The sequence below is a fragment of the Dermacentor andersoni genome, chromosome 1 (genome assembly GCF_023375885.2).
Source record: "Dermacentor andersoni chromosome 1, qqDerAnde1_hic_scaffold, whole genome shotgun sequence".
Taxonomy (NCBI): domain Eukaryota; kingdom Metazoa; phylum Arthropoda; class Arachnida; order Ixodida; family Ixodidae; genus Dermacentor; species Dermacentor andersoni.
In genome coordinates this window covers 67861453-67881655 of record NC_092814.1, presented here as the reverse complement: position 1 = coordinate 67881655, position 20203 = coordinate 67861453, and the positions used below count along the sequence as shown (strand labels likewise).

Below are 20203 nucleotides of genomic sequence, written 5' to 3'. Positions count from 1 at the left end.
TAATAGCACAGTGCAGTCTTGAAATCTTTCACTCTGGTTTTTATTTAATTTTTGGGATTTATTAGGGCATTTTCTGCCTAATCTTCTACTGCTTTAGGATTTTTAAAGAAAAGCAGGGTACCAAGTAGGCAGATGAAGCACTTTAGTTATATCAATTTTATGGTTCTTGACTTCAGACTTTCTTTCAGAGCCTGATATCTGCATTAAAAATTTGCTTAATAAGTAATGCTATTTACAGCTGTTTCTGACATAAAATAATTAAATAGGACAAAGATATGTTTGATACAGTGTCGTTGATTAATAAAGTCAGGTACAAAATGAAAAGCCAGTCTTCAATTGCTTTGTTATCTCTGGTGGCTCAGCAGCTTTTGTGCTCTGCTGGTGGTTATGAGGTTGTGGGCTGGATTGTTGCCTGCACCGGCGATATTCTGATGGGGGGTGGAATACAAAAATTGTACTATAGTCCACTTAATTGCACATTAAGGAACCCAATGTAGTAAAAATTATGGGCCCTTGTCCATGATGTGTCTTGTAGCCCTGACATTACTTTGAGGCATTAAAATGAGTCACTGAATTATTTTAAGCAGTCTATCATCATTGCAATTAGGAAAAAGTTATCCAATTCATGACTTTTATAATTTGTGAGTATGGAGAGACATTGTGATTACAGCAATGTATTTTACCAGTGCCATATGTAAAAAACTGTTTCATGAGAACACTTTTAATATTCCACTGAGCATAGTCAAATGTGAAAAAAATGGCATTATTTAAATTACAGAGCAAAACCCTGCTGCGAAGAAAACTTAGACTACCTTGAGCGCATTCCTCAGACCAGCAAAAAGTATGGGTCATTGACACTGGGGCGTTATGTTGAAATCAAGGACTACCTCACCAGTGCATTTGACTGTGTCCATCATCCTTTGGGCTATCTTTTAGATGGTTTGGTGGGTGTGTTCAGGTGAGGTGCACTTTATTATATTCTGTGTTCTTTTTCTTACATTGTCAGCTATTTGGCTTTATCTTGTGATTGCATTATTTAGTTATGATTACACTAAACCCTTTGTCTTCACATTTCAATTTGTTTCTTGGTGATGTAAGCTTCATTTGTTGTCCTTGTTGGCAGACTGACATACTGTGGCATTGGTGTCCATCCTCGACTTCTCGTACATGCTGTGGAAGAAGTCAGGTCATTCTGCCAGAGGCTGTATGAGTTGGTCAGGTAATTTAATTTATTTTAGAGCAGCCATATTATTGCTATTATTGGTGCACCACATCACTTTTTTCTGGTGTGAGTCATAATCCTACTTCATTCTGTGATGGTCTCTGTTCAAATTGCAGAATTCTTTTCCCTGACCTGCCTCAAGCAGATAAGCCCCTGGTTCTGACCTCGTTAGAGGACATGGAATGCCCAGACGATTTCTTTGACGGTGCTGGGTGGGTTTACTTCTGCGTTACATGATGTGTTTAGTATTGTGTTTTGTGGCAATGCAAACACAGGCATTTCATGCCCCTTGTATGCTTAGGAGGCCAGCAATCATATTTATGCCACTACATGCGAGTTCACATGATGTAAAACCACATGCAGCACTGCTTGCTCCACTGTACGTGTGCTGCAACAAACTTTGCATGTTGCACGTAGAAAGAAAAAAAACTGTACGTGCAGTGCAACCTTTGGGTACCAGTACCCTCGCTTGGACTAGCAACATGCTGCCACCATGCCTTGTAACGTTAATGGTATTCTATAATAGTGTGATGGCTAAACGTACACTGCGACAGACCTACGGCTAAAGAACAACATGGTTTGTAGCCCTGGATGAGCGATTTTTAAAGGTTCGGTCTTCTGAGAACACACAGAATTACTAGATATGTGTGGGGTTTCAACTCGATGCTACATCTGTGTATTAGATGTTTTTAATTATCAATATATTATGTCATTTTATGATCCCTTTGAAACTTGATATATGCAGGCTCAGCTGTATTTGTAACATGCGAAATTATTGCCAAATAGTAACTTAAATCAGCTCAAGTAATCAAGTTATGTAGATATCTTATAGTTCTCTGTTGGAATTCTTCAGTGCCTTAAAATAAGAGGGACCCCAATTGATTTCTATTCAACGAAAGCCAGTCATGCTGCAGTGAAAATAGCCTTTGGGCACGCTTGAGAAATGTGATGGTCTCTGTTCAAATCGAGAAAAGTGATTGTTATAAAAGTAATAGTACAAAAGTAGTTTAACTTCTTCACTTTCTTGGTGTCGTAAAGGGCACTTGATATTTTACATGTAAATTTTGCATGTTCAAGGTACATAAAGCACTTGAAGTTGTGCTCACAAACTTGTGTTCATTGTACTTTCCAGAGAGTGCATCACACCCAACACTCTCATTCAGCCAGTCCTTCTGCCTCGACTGTACCCGTCACTTTCAACACTGTACGCTCTCAACAATGAACAAGAAGATAGGCACTACTGGGAACGCCTGCTGAAATGGAACAAGCAGTCCGACTTGGCCTTGATGACCTTTCTTGGAGTGGATGAGTATGTGCCTTTGGTCATATCAGTTACAGAAGCCAGTGTTCAAAATAGTGCTAAGGGCCCTGAACGTAAAAGTAACAGTATGTAATTAGAGCACACTACAAAGATGACTGCCTGCTTGGTGGGCCATGAAGTTAGAGGATCCCTGAAACAACCTTTGTGTCATATATGACTTATGCCACAAAGAATTGTTTAAAAAACTAGAAGAAAGGGGGTTAACCAAGGGGCCCGATTTTTATTAGTCATATCATAAGAAGCCAACAAACACTGACACCAAGGACAACATAGGGGAAATTACTTGTGCTTAATAAATGAAATTTATTAAGCACAATTAATGGAAATGAAAGTGGATGAAAAAACAACTTGCCGCAGGCGAGGAACGATCCCACAATCTTCGCATTTTGCGTGCAATACATTTCGCCTGCGAATTGAGCTACCGCGGCGCCGTTTCCCCGTCCACTTTCTTGGGTATTTATGTTTCCTTGTAGAACCCTGGGAGTGTTAGCCAGCGCCACCACTCACAGACCTTGGCGGCGGACATGGAACATCCTTTCTGCCGCAGGCGTCACGAGAATGTTCTCGTGATGCCTGCGGATACTTCATAGGGAGATACCTATGAAGAAAGGGGTCAGACAGAGAGACACAATCTCTCCAATGCTATTTACTGCGCGCTTGGAAGTATTCAAGCTATTAAACTGGAAAGGCTTAGGAGTAAAGATCGACGGTGAATATCTCAGCCACCTTTGGTTTGCCGATGACATTGTTCTATTCAGCAACAATGCAGACGAGTTACAACAAATGATTGAGGACCTTAACAGAGATAGTGTAAGAGTGGGGTTGAAGATTAATATGCAGAAGACAAAGATAATGATAGATAGCCGGGCAAAGGAACAAGAGTTCGGGATCGCCAGTCGGCCTCTAGAGTCTGTGAAGGAGTACGTTTAGTCAAAATGGGTTGGATCGCATACGGCAGACATTGCCAGCTGCTGACTAGAAGCTTACAATTATCATTGAAAAGGAAGGTGTACAATCAGTGCATTTTACCAGTGCTGACATATGGGGCAGAAACTTCGAGACTGACAAAGAAGCTTGAGAAGAACTTAAAGGGACACTAAAGGTTACTATTAAGTCAACGTGGACTGTTGAAATACCATCACAGAAACCTCGAAATGCTTGTTTCGTGCCAAGGAGAGACTTATTTTAAGAGAAAATGCGTTCTGAAGCGTCCGCGTACCGCTAGCGCAGTTCAAATCGCCCGCCCTCCGATCGAGGAGTACTGACATCATGGTCTCATAGTGACGTTGCGCCAACGGTGAGTAGAACGGCGTCCGCAGACGGCGCTACGGCTTTTCTGCGCAAAACGCAAACGCGCGGCCAGAAACAGAGCCAAGACAGAGCCGACAGCAGAGCGAAAGCGGGAGTATGGTGGCTAGCGGAAGGAGAAACGAATTACGTCCCACATTACGTCCCACGGCACACGGAGAGTCCGTTTTCGTTAAACTATAGGCTGCGGCGAGCTCGCAGCGTGGTCGGCGTGGTCTGTGAGAAGTGACGAGCCTTTTCGCACTCGCAACAGGGCATAAAAAAGTGCGAATCGACGCAAAACTCGGCCTAGAAACGTGCTTCGCCACAGCCAGGGCTCAATACGACCCAAGCTGGCGCGACCCAGATGTCGTTTCCCGCACCGCCACCAGGCGCCGCTACTATACCTCAAACTCCAGCGCAAGACGCCCATAAGCTGGTACTTCATTCTATGGCGCAAACTTCGACGCTCGTCGCAATGGACCCTGACACCGACAGATTGGCTCGCGATGGTGGGCTCAACTTCAGCGATTTGAGCACCGACGAGCGCGACCTGCTGCTGAGGGCTCGCACTGCCGGCGTCGTTGCGTACTACGACGGCGGCCTCGACACCGGCTCTCCGGAGTGGGAAAGCAACGAGGGCTTCCCACGACATCACATGGACGTGGCATTCTCGCTGGTTGTTCCAAATGAAAGTGTCGCGAGCCAGCAGAACCCTCACAGCACGACGCGATAACGAAAGTACTGAAACTCCAAAGCGTGCGCGGCGCAGAGTCGAGCGAAAACGAAACCTTTCGAACACCCATATTACTGAAGGGTAACGTCAAAATGTTATTTTTTCTTAGAGTCGAATAGACGTAGACAAGTAGCATTTTTTTCCGTCTTATAATCGAATGAAATGATATTTTTAATACGAGTAGTTGAGTATTAGTAACACAAATTATGAGGAGTCCTTTCGTCATCGGGCTAGTACCGGAATGTCGCTGGGGGGTCTCAAATCGTGTCATGCATTTACCTCAATTTCTCGGTTACTAAAGCTCTGTTCGCGATTAAATTGACGCCTTAGACGTTCTAGAACATTGCTCTACCACTTTAACTTGAGTTTCTGGTAACCTTTAGTGTCCCTTTAAGGACCGTGCAAAGAGTGATAAAACGAAGATTGCTAGGCATAACGTTAAGAGACAGAACGAGAGTAGTTTGGATCAGAGAGCAAACGAGTATAGACAATATTCTAATTGACATAAAGAGAAAAAAATGGAGCTGGGCAGGTCATGTAATGCGCCGGTTAGATAACCGTTGGACCATTTTAAGCTATAGGCAACAACACTCATTTTGGTTTCTTAGCGTTTCTTCTCCCATTTTTTTTTCTTTTCTTTCGTTCTTCTACCTTCCGTTTTTCCCCCTTTATTTATTTATGCAGTATTTCCCTTTTTTTTTTTTTTTAATCGAGCACCTGTTTCTGCTGCTCCTTCTATTATCTCTTTCAGAAGCACGATAGCCTACGACCACCAGTGAAACAAGTAATAAAGGGCTGCTGTGCACGCCGTTGACACGCCGGCTGATGCACGGGCATTGACACGTGATTGACAGATGGCCGGGTCCATGGCCTTGTGCACAGCACTCCTTTATTCTCAATTCGACTCGCTAACATACCTTCGCTCATTGCCGCACCCACCCGCCTTATGCCCTCTCCCCTTTAGAAGAACCCCACCTATATATACTGTGGCGAGGAAAGCATATGTCGCCTTGAAAAAGACAAGTCCACTTGTTGAAACGTTGGCTCCTGCTTTCACCTTGTTCTTGTTTTGCTCATCATTAGACCATTAGGGGTACAGAATAGGTACCAAGAGAAGGGAAGCGCAATCGAGGATGACAGAAGACTAGGTGGAGCGATAAAATGAGGAAATTTGTGGGCGCTAGTTAGAATCGGTTGGCGCAGGACAGGGGTAATTGAAGATCACAGGGAAAGGCCTTCGTCCTGCAGTGGACATAAAACAGGCTGATGAAGATGATGCTGATGAGATTTCCGCAAGGTTGAATATCCTTAGGATGATGTGCATGCTGAAGGAAGGCTTGAAAAATAGGCAGAAGGTAATCGGTAGCTTACTGTCTATACAGTCCTCCAAATGCTCATTTTGGCATATGTAAGAAAGAGTACAACTGTTTATACATACGATGATGCAGTAAATTAAAACAGAAAGCACCGCTGGCTAATCTCATTAGAGGGCCATGCCAAATTCAGCATGGGGCTGTCATCCAGGCAAGAAGCTCACACAGGGCAATTAAATTAATTCTTCGCAATATATTTGGTCTTTATATTTTTGAGGAATGAAAAATAGACTTTGCTCAGATCCTTTTCTTTTCTTTAACTGCTCCTGTCTATAGAGTATAATGATTACATGGAGCAAATTCAATAATAAGTTAAAACATGTGTACTTTTCTCTCTGTGATGCTATTATCTGCTGTAAAGCCAGCAATCCTGCACAATCCACTAGTTGAATTAGTGCATAACAGTGCCATGTACTTGTTGAAATTGTGTAGCACCACTGGCAGGAAGCTCACTGTAGCTCTTCTGCAAATGCAAGGACTGATATGGCCTAGGCCAGTGTAGTATCTGCATTGATATATGAGGGATGATGTTTATGTGCTTCTTACTATAGTGCTGAAGCAAGTGGCAAAGTGCAGCACTTTAGGTGCTGCACTCAGGCTCATTATAATAGTGTAAGCTGTGTGAGCAAGAGAGGTTATGACAGTTGTCCAATGATTTACTCAGGATGTTAGTCTGCTCACTTCTCTAAACCATAGCATGTGTGTTGTTAAGCTGTTGCACAGTCTTGTAGAAGTTTGTAAGAAACATAAACTGCCCTTTACTTATAATCATGTGTACCTAGACAGTGCCTCTTTAAACTCACCTTAAGGTGAACAAGAGGAAACTTCAAAATATACTCATTTCTTGAGAGAGAGAGAGAGAGAGGGAGACAATGGAGAAAAAAAAAGCAAAGAAAGAGAGGGAGGTCAACACATTGCAGAGAACTTTCAGCTGTAGTACTGGAGCACAGTAGCAAAGCCCTTGTTGCTTTCTGCGGCAGTGATGCTCACAGCCATGGTTCAAGTATCTTGGCTTCTGAAAATGGTCTTGAGTCCAGACGGTTTGATGCTAATCAAAGAATTCCATTCTCTAAAGCTTATCAGGGAATTCAGGAAACAGAATTTATAATAAAGGAATCTGCTGTATTGTGAAGTCAGCTCCACAAAGCATTTGATATATCACTGCACCATAATGAAGCATTACACTGATGCAGTATTATGTTATTGTTCATTTGCTTTAACCATAGGTCTGCATTGCTAGTTAACAATAGTGCATTGATATTCTTTCCTGTCTTTGTCCTTGTAGAAAGTTCATGTGCTTGAAGTTTCGTGACAACATTTTCACAGTGGAAAGGAATGTAAGTACCTTAATACCTTGAAAGACTGCATTGTAGCGATACAGTGCAGTATGATTCAGAACTTAATAGTTATTTTCTCGTATATTCAGCTTCAGCGTGTGTCAAGCATCAAAGATGAATGCTTCACAAATGCTATTGAAGCCCTGCAGCAGATTAGGCAAGTGAATTTTTTTCATAATGCTCCTGTTTATTTATGTTACGACCACCAGCCTTGACTTTTGTCATGTGCGAGGAATGGAAGTTGGATGAACGTCATGCTGTCAGGAATAAATAATTAAGTCTCCCTAGCTGCCTTAGAAAGCAAAGAAAAATCAGTTAAATTAACAAATGTTTAAGGATCTGTTATAAATTTCTCCTTGCTTATTGTTTTGTCACTCATGCAGTTATTTTTTTAGTTGATTAGTCCTTAATGTATTCTAAGCTTTAATACTATCCTCTGGCAGGAAATCTATTGGGGCACAATTAAATGTTGCCAGTTGGTACTGCAGCATAAGCCTGTACTCGGGGGGCAGCTCTAAGGGGGGGGGGGGGGGGATGGCAGCGTGGGACCTCCTAACGTTTACTTCTGCCCCCTCCCCACTTTCTCCACTTCAGAGCCTTATGTTCTAATCAACTGAGCTTGGCTATTACACCAGGTACACTTTTTTTAGAAATGTGCAGTTTCTACACAAAATCTTGCTGTATTTTTACTCAGCCTGCTAATGGCTTGACCAGTAAGGATCAGCACAGTAAGAACTAAAACAATATCTAGAAGAACTAGCTACATGCGCTGTTCTCTAATCTGAAACCATAAACAGGGACTCAATATGAATAATGTTATTTTCATTCATCACTGTGCTTCCTGTTGAAAGGAAAGAGAGGGAACTGTAACTGCATAATATAAAAAAAGCTATTGTGCTCAGCAAATTTTATATCAAGGAATCAGGCCCTCAACACCAAACTGAAGGAAGTTTAAGTGGTGTAAACAAGGTAGTGAGAATCAGTGTGAAGACTGGACTTCTGCGGGTTGGTGCTTTTCATACCATCACTAATGGAAATGATCAGAACTATAAGTATCTAGGTGTTCACTTGGCATTGTCATTATCATGGGTTACTCACATTGAAACAATATGCGCAAACGCTTCGCGCACACTTGGTTTTTTGCGTCGCAATCTGAAATATGCATCGCCCGCTATTAAAAAACTCGCATATCAGACATACGTTCAGCCGAAACTGGAGTGCGCTTATCTATCTGGCACTCCTCACAAGCATATCTCACTTACAAATTAGAAGCCATTCAGAATCGTGCTGCACACTTTATCATGTCAAACTACTTAAGTAAAACCAGCATAGCTGAACTAAAATGCGCACTCAATCTTCCCAGTCTCCAATGACGTCGTATCATCTCTCATCTCTGCATGCTTCACTCTTTCTACTATCACCCATTAGCCAGACACCCTCGACTACAACCCCCGCCTAGAATCTCACCCCGCCTCAACCACAGCTGTCCAATTGCGCACATTCAGTGTCCCACATCTTTGATGGATTCTTTTTTTCCAAATGCAATAGCGCTGTGGAACACTCTTCCCGACTGTATTGTTTCTTCCGCCAACCACACAACTTTCCGTGAGAAACTAACAATCCACCTCACCTAGAATGTTTTGTTCAAAATGCACTTGCTAATTGACCCCTGTTAAGTAATTAATTGTTAGTGATTCATTCTCATGCATAGTATGTATGTATTCGTGATGAAGAGTTCCTCATGCATTGTTTGCCCCCACCTTATGTAATGCCTCCGGGCCTTTAAGGCTTCAATAAATGACATGAAATGAAATGAAAAAAGAATCGGTTTCAGGATGCCTATGCTAAGCAAGAAACATGAACCTTCAGCGGCACCTGTTTTCTGATGAAGAGAAAATTGTTTTGACAGTCACTGGCATTAATAAATAGATTGAATGGTCAGGGATGCCTAGTTTTGCATTGTTTGTTGCTCTTGTGATTAAGAATAGTTCCAAGAAAGGCCTGTTTGTCTCATCCTTTTTGTACATGTAAACTGAATTTGTGGTAGCATGTGCATGCAGAGTTGATGGTACTAGCCATAATACAAGCTCCAAGTGAATGCACCCATGAGAGAATCCTTATGTTATGTACATCAGCTCATGATCTCTAAGTCTTCAGTGAATGTGATGATAGAAAGAGTTGCACCTTTGTGCCTATGTCTTTTCTCTTGTTATTTCAGCACTGCATTTACAGCATTTGATAAGCTTCAGGCAATTCGACAGACATTTGAAGAAATCAACAAGGCAAGTGACCATGTGCATTTTCTGGATTAGATTATTCCTTTGTAAAAGTGGTCAATGAGATCCCTCTGACCCACTTGTGCTGTGAGCTGTCTTCTCTGTACCACACTTGGCAGTTTCGGCTGTTTGTGTGTGGCATGGACGACCATAGTGTGCTCATTGTTGCTGAACAATTAGGAAACCTCCTTATTCTTCTGATATCATCTGCAAGGGCACTATTTCTGGAAATGTGGAGGGATAGCAGGCAGGCAAATCACAGTTCCTTTAGAAGAAGCCTATCCTGTATTCTTGATTTGTCAAAAGACTATATACCAGGTGTCCTAGCTAATATAGATGACGTTGGAAACAAAAGTGAAGTCTTTCTTGTGGAATAAAGCAACTGCATATATATATATATATATATATATATATATATATATATATATATATATATATATATATATATATATATATATATATATATATATATATATATATATATATATATATATATATATTAGCAAGCTCCTCAAGAATCCTTTGGCATTTTTTCTGTTCTGTTTAATAGATTAATAAGTTATCAGTAATGAACAAATTTTAATTACTAACTTTACAGTATCAATGCCAATGCATTGTTTGTAGAGCACATTTGAAGACATTGCTTTCTGTTGTTTGTGAAATATGTTACCATCTACAGTCAAACACCTTTATAAGGAGTCCTCGGGACCTCCAAAAATTTTCGTTATACAGGTACCAACATGTGAAAGACAGCTCCAGATTACAATATATAAGGTAATACAATGGGCTGACAAAAATAGGTTCCACTTCTCTACTCAAGAAACAGTTACACTGATATTTTCGCAAAAACGAGAATTGAATTTGGACCTGGTTTTAAAATTGAATGACGTGGTGCTGCCGGTAAAACGGGAGTATAAATTCTTGAGAGTAATGTTTCATAAAAAACTAAACTTCCTGGCCCACATAAAGACAACAAAAATTAGGGCAAAAAAAGCATTGACTATTCTCAAAGTGTTATCCCATAAGCACTGGGGTTCTGACTGAACATGCCTCCCATGCATTTAACGGTCTATTGTGCATTGCCTTCTAGACTACGGCTGCGTAGCTTATGGCTCACCCAGAAAGTCTTACATTCGACAAGTCGATCCAGTACATAACCTTGGACTGCGACTGGCAAGTCGTGCTTACAAAACATCACCTGTCCAAAGTTCATAGTACATTGACTACAATGAGCTTCTCTTACAGCAGTGCAGAGCATTACTTACTTTTTCCTACATACTCAGAATCCAGTCATCAACGCAACACATATGCTACAACATCGTCACACACTGCAACTCAAGCTTACACTAAACAGATAACCCAAACATGATTAAGCGACTTGTCCTACGATAAGAGGAATATTGTCGGGACTATGGCATACCTCATTAGGTCCTCCAGGTTGTTAAAAAGCCATAACAATTGTCCCATGGTACGACTTACAAAGTTAGGCAATTGGACATTGACACATGATAATTGGTTGCATATATCGTTCACCCTCGTCATCAGCAATAGATTTCTGTGCTGCTCTCCATAACGTCATGGGACTGCTAGCAGGTGAAAACAAAAATGTAATAGTTATAGGCGACATCAGCATTAACCTCGCTGATAGTACGTCTACTAATGCTTTACATTATTCTGATTGTTTTCACAGCTTTGGTTATGAATGTTTAATTAAAATACCGACACGATGTGCTAACCACCCCATAGGTACATTAATTGACCATGCATTGCCAAATTTGGCATATCCACCAGACACAGGTGTTATAATGACCGACATAACTGATCACTATCCTATATTTTTAAACTTTCACTATACTCATGGCTCCGAAAAAAATCATGTACACGAAGTTTATACTAGACAAACAATCATTCCTTGAAGCCATGTCGAACCTTGACTGGTCCCCCATCATTTCTACAAATGATCCACGAAAAGCATTTACACTGTTTATCTCTATGCTTAAGTCATGTTTTGATCGTCATTCCATTCAAGTTAAATGCAAAAAGAAATTCGCGTCGCCTCAAAATCCATGGATAACAGATAAGCTCTTAGCTTTATTGCTCAAAAAGGATAATCTTTATAAGAAAACCAAACGACAACCATTTAACAAGAATTTAGCCATTCGGTACAAGAAGTTTTCTAACCAGCTTTCTGCCACATTGAAAAAAACTAAAAAAACATGGTACGAAAGAAAAATGTTGGAATGCGGTAAAAACGTAAAAAAGAAATGAGAAATTGCTACCTCCTTCTTAAACAAGGCAAATAATCGCGAAGCTATAACAGAAATTGCTTATCAGGGTATGGTATACAAGACCGCCAAAGAAATGGTGATGCATTTGCTGATTTCTTCTTTAGCAGCGAGCTACAGTCACCTGCGCATGACAATCGCATGCCCCAGCGCCTGCCACAGTCTTTCTTTTTACTTCCAACTACATCCCAGGAAGTTCTAAACATTATAAACAACATGAAAATAACCGGCGCCGGCATCGATAAATTACACCCTTCCCATATAAAATTAATTGCACCCTTAATAAGTGATGTCCTTGCAGACATAATCAACTTCATGTTTAAATCAGGCAGTTTCCCACAAGAACTAAAACAAGGCAAGATCACCCCAATTTTTAAGAAAGGTGACCGCTCTTTAATTTCCAATTATCGCCCCATTTGTGTATTACCTTACAAAATTTAACATTCTCTCACCATACCAATACGGCTTTCGCTCGGGTTACTCGACCGAACTGACTCTCGTTGCTCTAACCGATCAACTAAAACTCCCTATCGATGAAGGGTATTATGCAGCTTCAGTAGATTTAAGCAAAGTGTTTGAGAAAATAAATAATCGCATCTTATTTCGTAAGCTTGAATCATTGGGAATTACCGGCCCAGCACTCTTGTTACTAAAAGATTACTTAACAGACAGAATGCAGGTAGTAACCATTTCAGACGTTCATTCTAAAACCATGTTCACTAATATTGCCGTGCCCCAGGGTTCCATATTGGGTCCGCTTTTATTTTTATTATACGTCAATGATCTGCCTAACTGCCTGTCCTCTTCGAAATGTATACTTTATGTAGATGATACTACTATAATTAATTCCAATAAATGTATTACAACCTTAGTATCTAACCTTAATGGTGATTTACACAGCCTGCTGGAGTGGGGCTGTACTAACCAGCTACAGATAAACGCATTGAAAGCAAAATTTGTTGTATTCACTTCCCACCAACGAACACTTCACTCCATTCCTCCTATCTTCTTGGGCGCAAGTCCTATCCCTGCAAGTTTTTCATGTAATTATCGTGGCATAGAAGTAGACAAACATCTTAAATTTATTGAACACTTAACCTAACTAAAACGGAAGATTACCTACAGGATTAGGGTACTTCTAAAAGCACGAAACATATTTGACCATCAAATATTACTATCATTATACTTTTCATTTATTCATTTCCACATTATCTACTGTGTTACTTGCTGGGATAACACTTATGTAACCCATTTAAACTTATTGCAAATCCTACAGAATCAGGCTATTAGGATAATTACATTTAGCCCATATAACAACAACGCCTCATATCTTTTACGAACTAATCACATTCCTACAATTACACAACTCGTTAAATATAACCTAGGTACGTTTTTGTTCCGTCAAATCAATTACACACGATGCGATAGCTTGATACCACAATCTTCTAATAATACTCAGATAATACTCACATAATTTCAGAAAAATAGCGGCGAAATTGGGAGTAGACGTGGTTTTCTCTGCCCCTGAGAGTCTACAGAAGCTATGCAAACAGGTGAACACAGAAAATAACAAAAGGCACTCATGTTCTACCCAACATCACAAACAATTTGTAACCTGTACTCATAACGTTGTCTATGCCATCCCACTTTCTTGTGGAAGAACGTATATTGGTCAAACCGGCAAATGCATCAACGAGAAATTAAAAGAGCATCAATATAACGTCACTAAGGTAATCTCGGGTCATTTGGGTATTCACTGCCGAGATTGTTCCTGCAAGCCCATGTTTGAAAGCACTTCCATTCTGTATAAGGCTCATAGCAGGATGACGAGGGAGATTGTAGAGGCCTACGAGATAGCAAAATTAGAGCAAAAGTGCGTAAGCAAGCCTTCGGTGTCACTATCGGAAAAGGAGATACGATTCCTTGGTTTGTCTTTGTGGCCATTGTAGTACGTTTCTTTCCCTTGCCTTGCACACGTGTTCGGTTCAACGAAATGCACCACTCAATGTTCTTTTTTGCTGTTACGTTTGTTTCCGCTCGCACGGTATATATTTATCGATGCGTGCGAAAATAAAATCTATAGTTGAAAGTGAAGCACTGTGTCTGTGTATCTGTTTCTTTCTTCGTCCTCGTCCAGTCGCGCTTATACACACTACCATGGATTCTAACCAACTAGCCCGCCAACGTGTTTAAACCAAGTATTACCAGGTTTGCAATAAATAGGAACTTTATTTTACCCAAAGTACATACTAATTATGGCGAACAAAGCGTCCATTTTTCATCTATCGCATTCTGGAACACACTATCATTATACATAAAAACACTTAAAATTCAGGAATTCAAGAAACAACTAAAAGATTACATTCTGTCGAATACTGATGCCTAGTCCATACTCACAACCATTCTTTCAGAGTGCTTTCATTTCATTTTCATTGCCATACCATTAGGTTTCTGTTTCTGCCTCACATATAAATTCGAGTTAGCAAATCATACTGTGTTCGTCACGTCACCTACGTTGTTACTTTATCAGTTGTCAACGACATTGTGTTACAGTGCTCTTTTTCATGACATTTATGTATATGTAATTCTTCAGTCATGCTATTCATACTAATACCTGTAATTTTTCTATGTTAGCTATTTGTTGAAACTGCTGTACTTTTGTTTTATTACGTTTACTTTGTAAAGGAGGTCCCATTGCAGTCTTTGACTTCGGGACCTCCTTCTGAATATTAACAACTTGTAATCTTTCTAATGATCTCAATAAGAACCGATTCTGATTCTGATCTAAAGAAAAGAGACACCCGCATTATACGAGATTTCTGTGCTCTTCAGGACAAATATAAAAAATTACATAGAATTTCACACAGATGGTTCTAAATCTGAAGGACACGTGGGTGTTGGGGCAATAATGAAAAATTGGGAAACAAATATTCGATTACCACAGTATGCCTGTTTTCACTGCTGAAGTTTATGCAGTATGGAATGTAGTTAAAAAAACTATCACTGATGAGCATGAAGATACAGTCATATATGCTGATTCGCTGAGTACATTGAAGGCTCTATGTCTGAATTCTGAGTGTGAACCCTTGATATTTTAAACATGGTGGCTTTTAACAAATAGAGGAGATCAGTTCGTTTCTGCTGGGTCTCAAGCCCTGTTGGGATACCGGGTAAAAAAGCAGCAGATTGGTACAGCGACGAACGTGGCTTAGTTGGTGGACGTTCATGATTGTATTGCGCTTAGTGTTGCGCTGATGGAAGAACTAATGGATGAACATAAAGGAACAAAACGTGGACGTACATGGCACAAACTACATACACATTTTGTTCTTTTATGTTTGTCCATTAGTTCTTCCACCAGTGTAACACTAAGCGCAATACAATCATGAATCAGCAGTATGTGCATCCATGGCAATGTACGAAGGCATAAAGAACACAACACCTCTATACAAGGATAGTATCTGAGCCATTCGGAAGGCCTTAATGACAAAATGGCATCACAAATTGGACCATTGTGTAAACAACAAGCTACATCTTACTAAACCCGTACTTGGCAAGTGGAAGTCATGTAATTACCAGGAATGGTTCATTGAAGTAGTTTTATGCAGACTAAGGATTGGGCACACAAACCTCGCGCACAATTTTTTACTTACAAAAGAAGACCCACCAACATGCGATAAGTGCCAAGAGCCGCTAATAGTGATGCACATTGTACTGACATGTACACATATTGAAACAAAGACAAAAATTATTGCAAAATTTTTATAAATTACACCTACCTTTTCAACCTGCTTTAGCTTTAGGAGATGATCCACTAGTGCCATCACCTGACGTATTTAAATTCCTGGAACACACTAGCTTTTTACGCAAGCTATAGAGCAATACAGCTTTTGCTGTTCTTAAATTTGTTTTTATAACACTGTGTTTGGCAGAGCATAGCCTTAGTCACTTTTACACCACTAAACCCGACTTAAATTTCGTTATACATGTCATTTCGTTGCAAAGGTTACACATGACACATTGAACAAAGGAAAACCTTTATTTAACACCTCTCTCTCTTTTTTTGAAGGGGATCACGGTCACTGACCAAGTCTGATGAATAATCCGACGTTTTGGAACCGTGTATGGGTTCCTTGTTCACTGAGTTGGACAGGAAATTGTCGTCACTTATGTAGCCAGCATGTGACGTAACGAACGTGCGCAAATGGCAGGCATAGTCCCTGGTGTCCGGTTCATCGTAGCTGGCGTCGATTGAATGATTAGAGATTCTAGTAGCCGTCGGGATGACATGTTCTTTTCTTTGGCAACAACAGTGGCATTGTCCCAGTCAATCTTGTGATTATGTTCCTGCGCATGCTCGGCAATGGCGTTCATCGTGTGACTGTTAATTCTTACGTCACGTTTATGGTCCTTGAGGCATCTGGAGAACTTCCCTGTTTCGCCAATATATACATTGTGGCAATCAGCACATCGTATCTTATACACAACTCCTGGGAATGATTCAACAGGTAACCTGTCTTTCACATTCATTAGCTGGTTCCAGAGCTTGCTGGTCGGGATGCAGACAATGCGCAAGTCGTATTTTGAAAATATGCACGACACTGCCTCGCTGATTCCTTGGACGTAAGGGATGGCTGCACATGCACAGATTGTCGTGTTGTTCTCCGAGCTTGGCTCTAATACCCGCTTCTCGGTCCTGTATATGAAACGACTGGGGTAGCCGTTGCGGGTTAGTTCATGGTGGATCGTCCGTAATTCCTTTTTCAGTGCATCGTCACCTGAGCAAACGCGTACGGCGCGTGTTATCAGGGACGACACTACGGACGTCTTGTGGCCGACAGGATGACAAGAATTAAACCTGAGTTAACGACCTGTGTGCGTAGGCTTCCTGTATACTGAGAAGGCGAGAGCGCCCCTATCCTGACGAACCAGTACATCTAAGAAAGGCAACAAGTTGTGCCTCTCGTGTTCACCGGTGAATTGAATGTGCACATTTTGGGCGTTCAGGCTGTCCAGGAAGCATTAAATGTCTTGCTTCTTCAGAATACAGAAGCAGTCATCCACATAGCGATAAAAAACTTTAGGTGACGGGTTGAACGTGGCCAGCACCTTCCCTTCCAAGGCTTCCATTACTAGATTGGCCGTGGTGACCGATATTGACGCTCCCATTGCTGTGCCATGCGTTTGCTGATAAAGGCTGCCACCATAAGAAAAATATGCGTTGCATAAGAAAAAACGCATGCCATGGCAATAGAATAGGAATAGGAATAGGCATGGCAACAGATAGGAATTCCGCCGAGACATAATCAATCCTTTGTTATACCGCTTATTTTGCTGTAGAGGCATTCATTGTAGAGGCGTTGTGTATAATTCCTTTTTTTTTTTTGCATGCTAAAAAAAAGAAAAAATAAGACTGTAGCCTGTGGCTTATGCACCACAGCACCTTTATTTTAAGCATGAAAAAAAAAAAGAGCTACGCAAACAGCAAAGCAACGCAAGGAACTGAGAGTGATGTTGTTCTACAAACTTTGCATTGACAATGTGTCCATAAATTCTATAAATAAAAATTTTTTTAATAATCAGTACAAATCACAGAAGGGTTCTAAACTGAGCTTGTTGACACATATCTACCAGAATACTTGGGAACAGCACGAAAATATAGGAGAGGTTAGACAACACAAGCAAAAACCAAAAACGGCTTTTATTTGAAAATACAAATATATATACCAGGTGAACATGTGCCAACAATCAAATTCAGTTAGGTATGACACCAAGAGGCAACGTAACAAAGTAAAATGGTAGTCAGAGAGCACAGATTTGTCATCTGGTCAGATGACCAAACTATGCAAACAGTTCAACTCCTTGTCAAGCAGATTAAGCAGTGGCGCTCTAATGCATGTGGAGCCTTACATTTTGAAAATTTCACGCATTCTTTGGTTTCTGCATCACCTAAGGAATCTACACTGCTCAAAATTCAGTGTAGAACTGTGTGAAGCAGTGTGAATGGCGTGGTTGCTCCCTTCTCTTGTGTTGAAAGTCCGTGCATGTTACCTAAGGCAATCGTTGAGGCATTGGCCTGTTTGTCCTGCTTAGTTGTGGCCACAGGACAGCAGGATGTCGTACACAACTCTAGTTGCACAGCCGTCGAATTGTGAAATGTGCCTATTACTGCAAACTTGGCGTCTTGGCTTGGCCTGGTGCACTTTTCTGCATAACACGCCCAGTTTGTTTGGCACAGGAAATAAAAAGGTGAATCCCAGCTCTTCCAGCAAAATGCCTAAGAACTGAGAGCTTAAAGCAAGCTGAGGGCTACCCTAGTTACGGACACAAGGTCGGCCATAGCCTCAAGAAAGTTGCTGGAAACAGTGCATCATAGGAATAAAATAGTAACAAAATGTATGGTGGGCAAACATACTGGAGAAATTTCAAGAATTGTAGGTATACAGTATTGCCATAACATAACAGAAAATGGTCATTCGAGTAGGGCAAATTTGTTATTCACCCTTTTTGGTTGTCCCGTCCCTGCACTATTATTTGCATTAGATTAAATTTTAGAATTGTTGTAGCAAGCAGACAGCCTAACATTCCTGCTTGAAGCTGCTAAACCATTATGCAGGCAGAGCATATAAGGAGAGCCAGTATGCCTATAATCAGTTGTTGAATCTAAGTTCAGAAGTTCTAATGCAACAGTGTTAATTGTAAGTTTAATTATAAGCGGCCACATATTCTAAGCTGCCAGCACCACCGTGGCAGCTCTTGTTTGGACCATGTGTCGAGGAAGCAAGGTGGGTTTTCTGGGGCTGCAAAAATAAGTTCTAAAAGAAGTGGAAATGCCTCTTTGCTGGGAAAACACTTGCCAGGCAGCATGGTCTCTTTGTCTCACACTCTGCCTTGCTGGAATTTGGGTTGTGATTCTGCTAGGTTGCACTATGTTTGCCGCCATCTTTTTTTTTCTTGTGTAGTGTCTGTTGTCATAGTTTATTTAGTTTTAAAGATAGTGTAGCTTGATCTAAAGTTCTTTCGTGCAAAAAATTATGTTGAGAAAATTTACAGTGGCTCACATGGTAACTGACATAGCTCCATCACTCTTACCATGCTACCATTACTACCCCAGCCAGATTCCACCTCCACTTGTGTGGTATGGATTAGTTAGTGCACATGCGACTAGCACATGACTCGGGTGTAATAGTAATATCAGGGTCCTTCAATACTTTTCATTTGTTCATGAAACTTCTGCGTAACGCTATGGGAGAGCTTCATATAGCGCCCGCAGTGGATGGACCACGGCGGTGGTGCAAGTAGAAGGTGAACTGGAGCAGACACCGAAAAGATGCCACAGGCGTTCTGTGCGTATGCTCGCTATTGCGCAAGGGTCAACTGCCTGTATCAGTGTGAATATTGTCGACAAAATGTGCAAATTGCCGCCCTGTTTCTGTACAGTGTTTAAAAACTTAAATGCAAACAATTTTGAAACTGCCAAGGCCTGGTTTCATTTCCAGGTTCAACTGCATTTGTAACAGTGACTTAAGTCATAATTCAAATTGTACACTTGGACTACTCTATCATTAGAAAGTAACTACAGAGCAAGTTTGTGTCGCACTTTTATGTGATTGCGCATAAGAAAACTTGTTTCAAACTAACAGAGCTAGCCTACTGATTAATAAATTAATTGGTAAATTACTAAATGATTACTAATTATTACTAGACTAATTACCAACTAATTGCTAAACAAAGTCAACCAACTGATTGACTACACAAACAAATATGTAATTACTAAACGAATTATCAAACTAATCACTAACCTAACAACTACATTAACTAACTAAACTCAATAATAAGTAACATAACAAACTACAGTAACAAAACCAACTCAACCAATAAACTACTTACATAATAATAACTAAGTAATACGCCAAATAAACCAACTAAATAAATAAGGTAGCTAACAAAACTAATGAATTAATCAAACTTAACTAAACTAACCAACTGATTAACTAAGTTATCTAACTGAAATAAAATTATTCACTAATAATCTATGTAACTATAAAAACTATGCAAATATAATTAACCTATTAACTAATCAACTAATAACTAACACACTGAACTAGCTAACCAAATATTCCTGACTTAGTCATCTAACTAGACAATCTGCAAATAGAGACAGCCGAATGAAACAGTTTGTGCAAGGAAGGCTACTAGGGGGGGAGGGGAGCCACATCTATCATAAAATGGTGCTGTGTATAACTAAATACAAACGCATTGCACATTAAATTATTTTGTCAAAAGTTCTCATTGCATGTTCACTCTACAGACATGTTGAAATAAATGTGGGAGAGGCGCCTTTCCTCGTGAAAGATTTGCATGAT

General features: G+C 40.5%; 1 protein-coding gene across 1 annotated transcript in view; it reads left to right on the top strand.

Annotated features, from left to right (window-relative positions):
* Positions 1-20203, top strand: part of Als2 (Amyotrophic lateral sclerosis 2) — a 112743-nt gene that overhangs the window by 83532 nt on the left and 9008 nt on the right. Inside the window, exons 21-27 of the mRNA XM_050191457.3 lie at positions 779-958; positions 1124-1219; positions 1339-1434; positions 2355-2531; positions 7225-7276; positions 7366-7433; positions 9495-9558. Of these exons, the coding sequence (XP_050047414.3) occupies positions 779-958; positions 1124-1219; positions 1339-1434; positions 2355-2531; positions 7225-7276; positions 7366-7433; positions 9495-9558 (733 nt within the window). The remainder of the gene's footprint in view (positions 1-778; positions 959-1123; positions 1220-1338; positions 1435-2354; positions 2532-7224; positions 7277-7365; positions 7434-9494; positions 9559-20203) is intronic.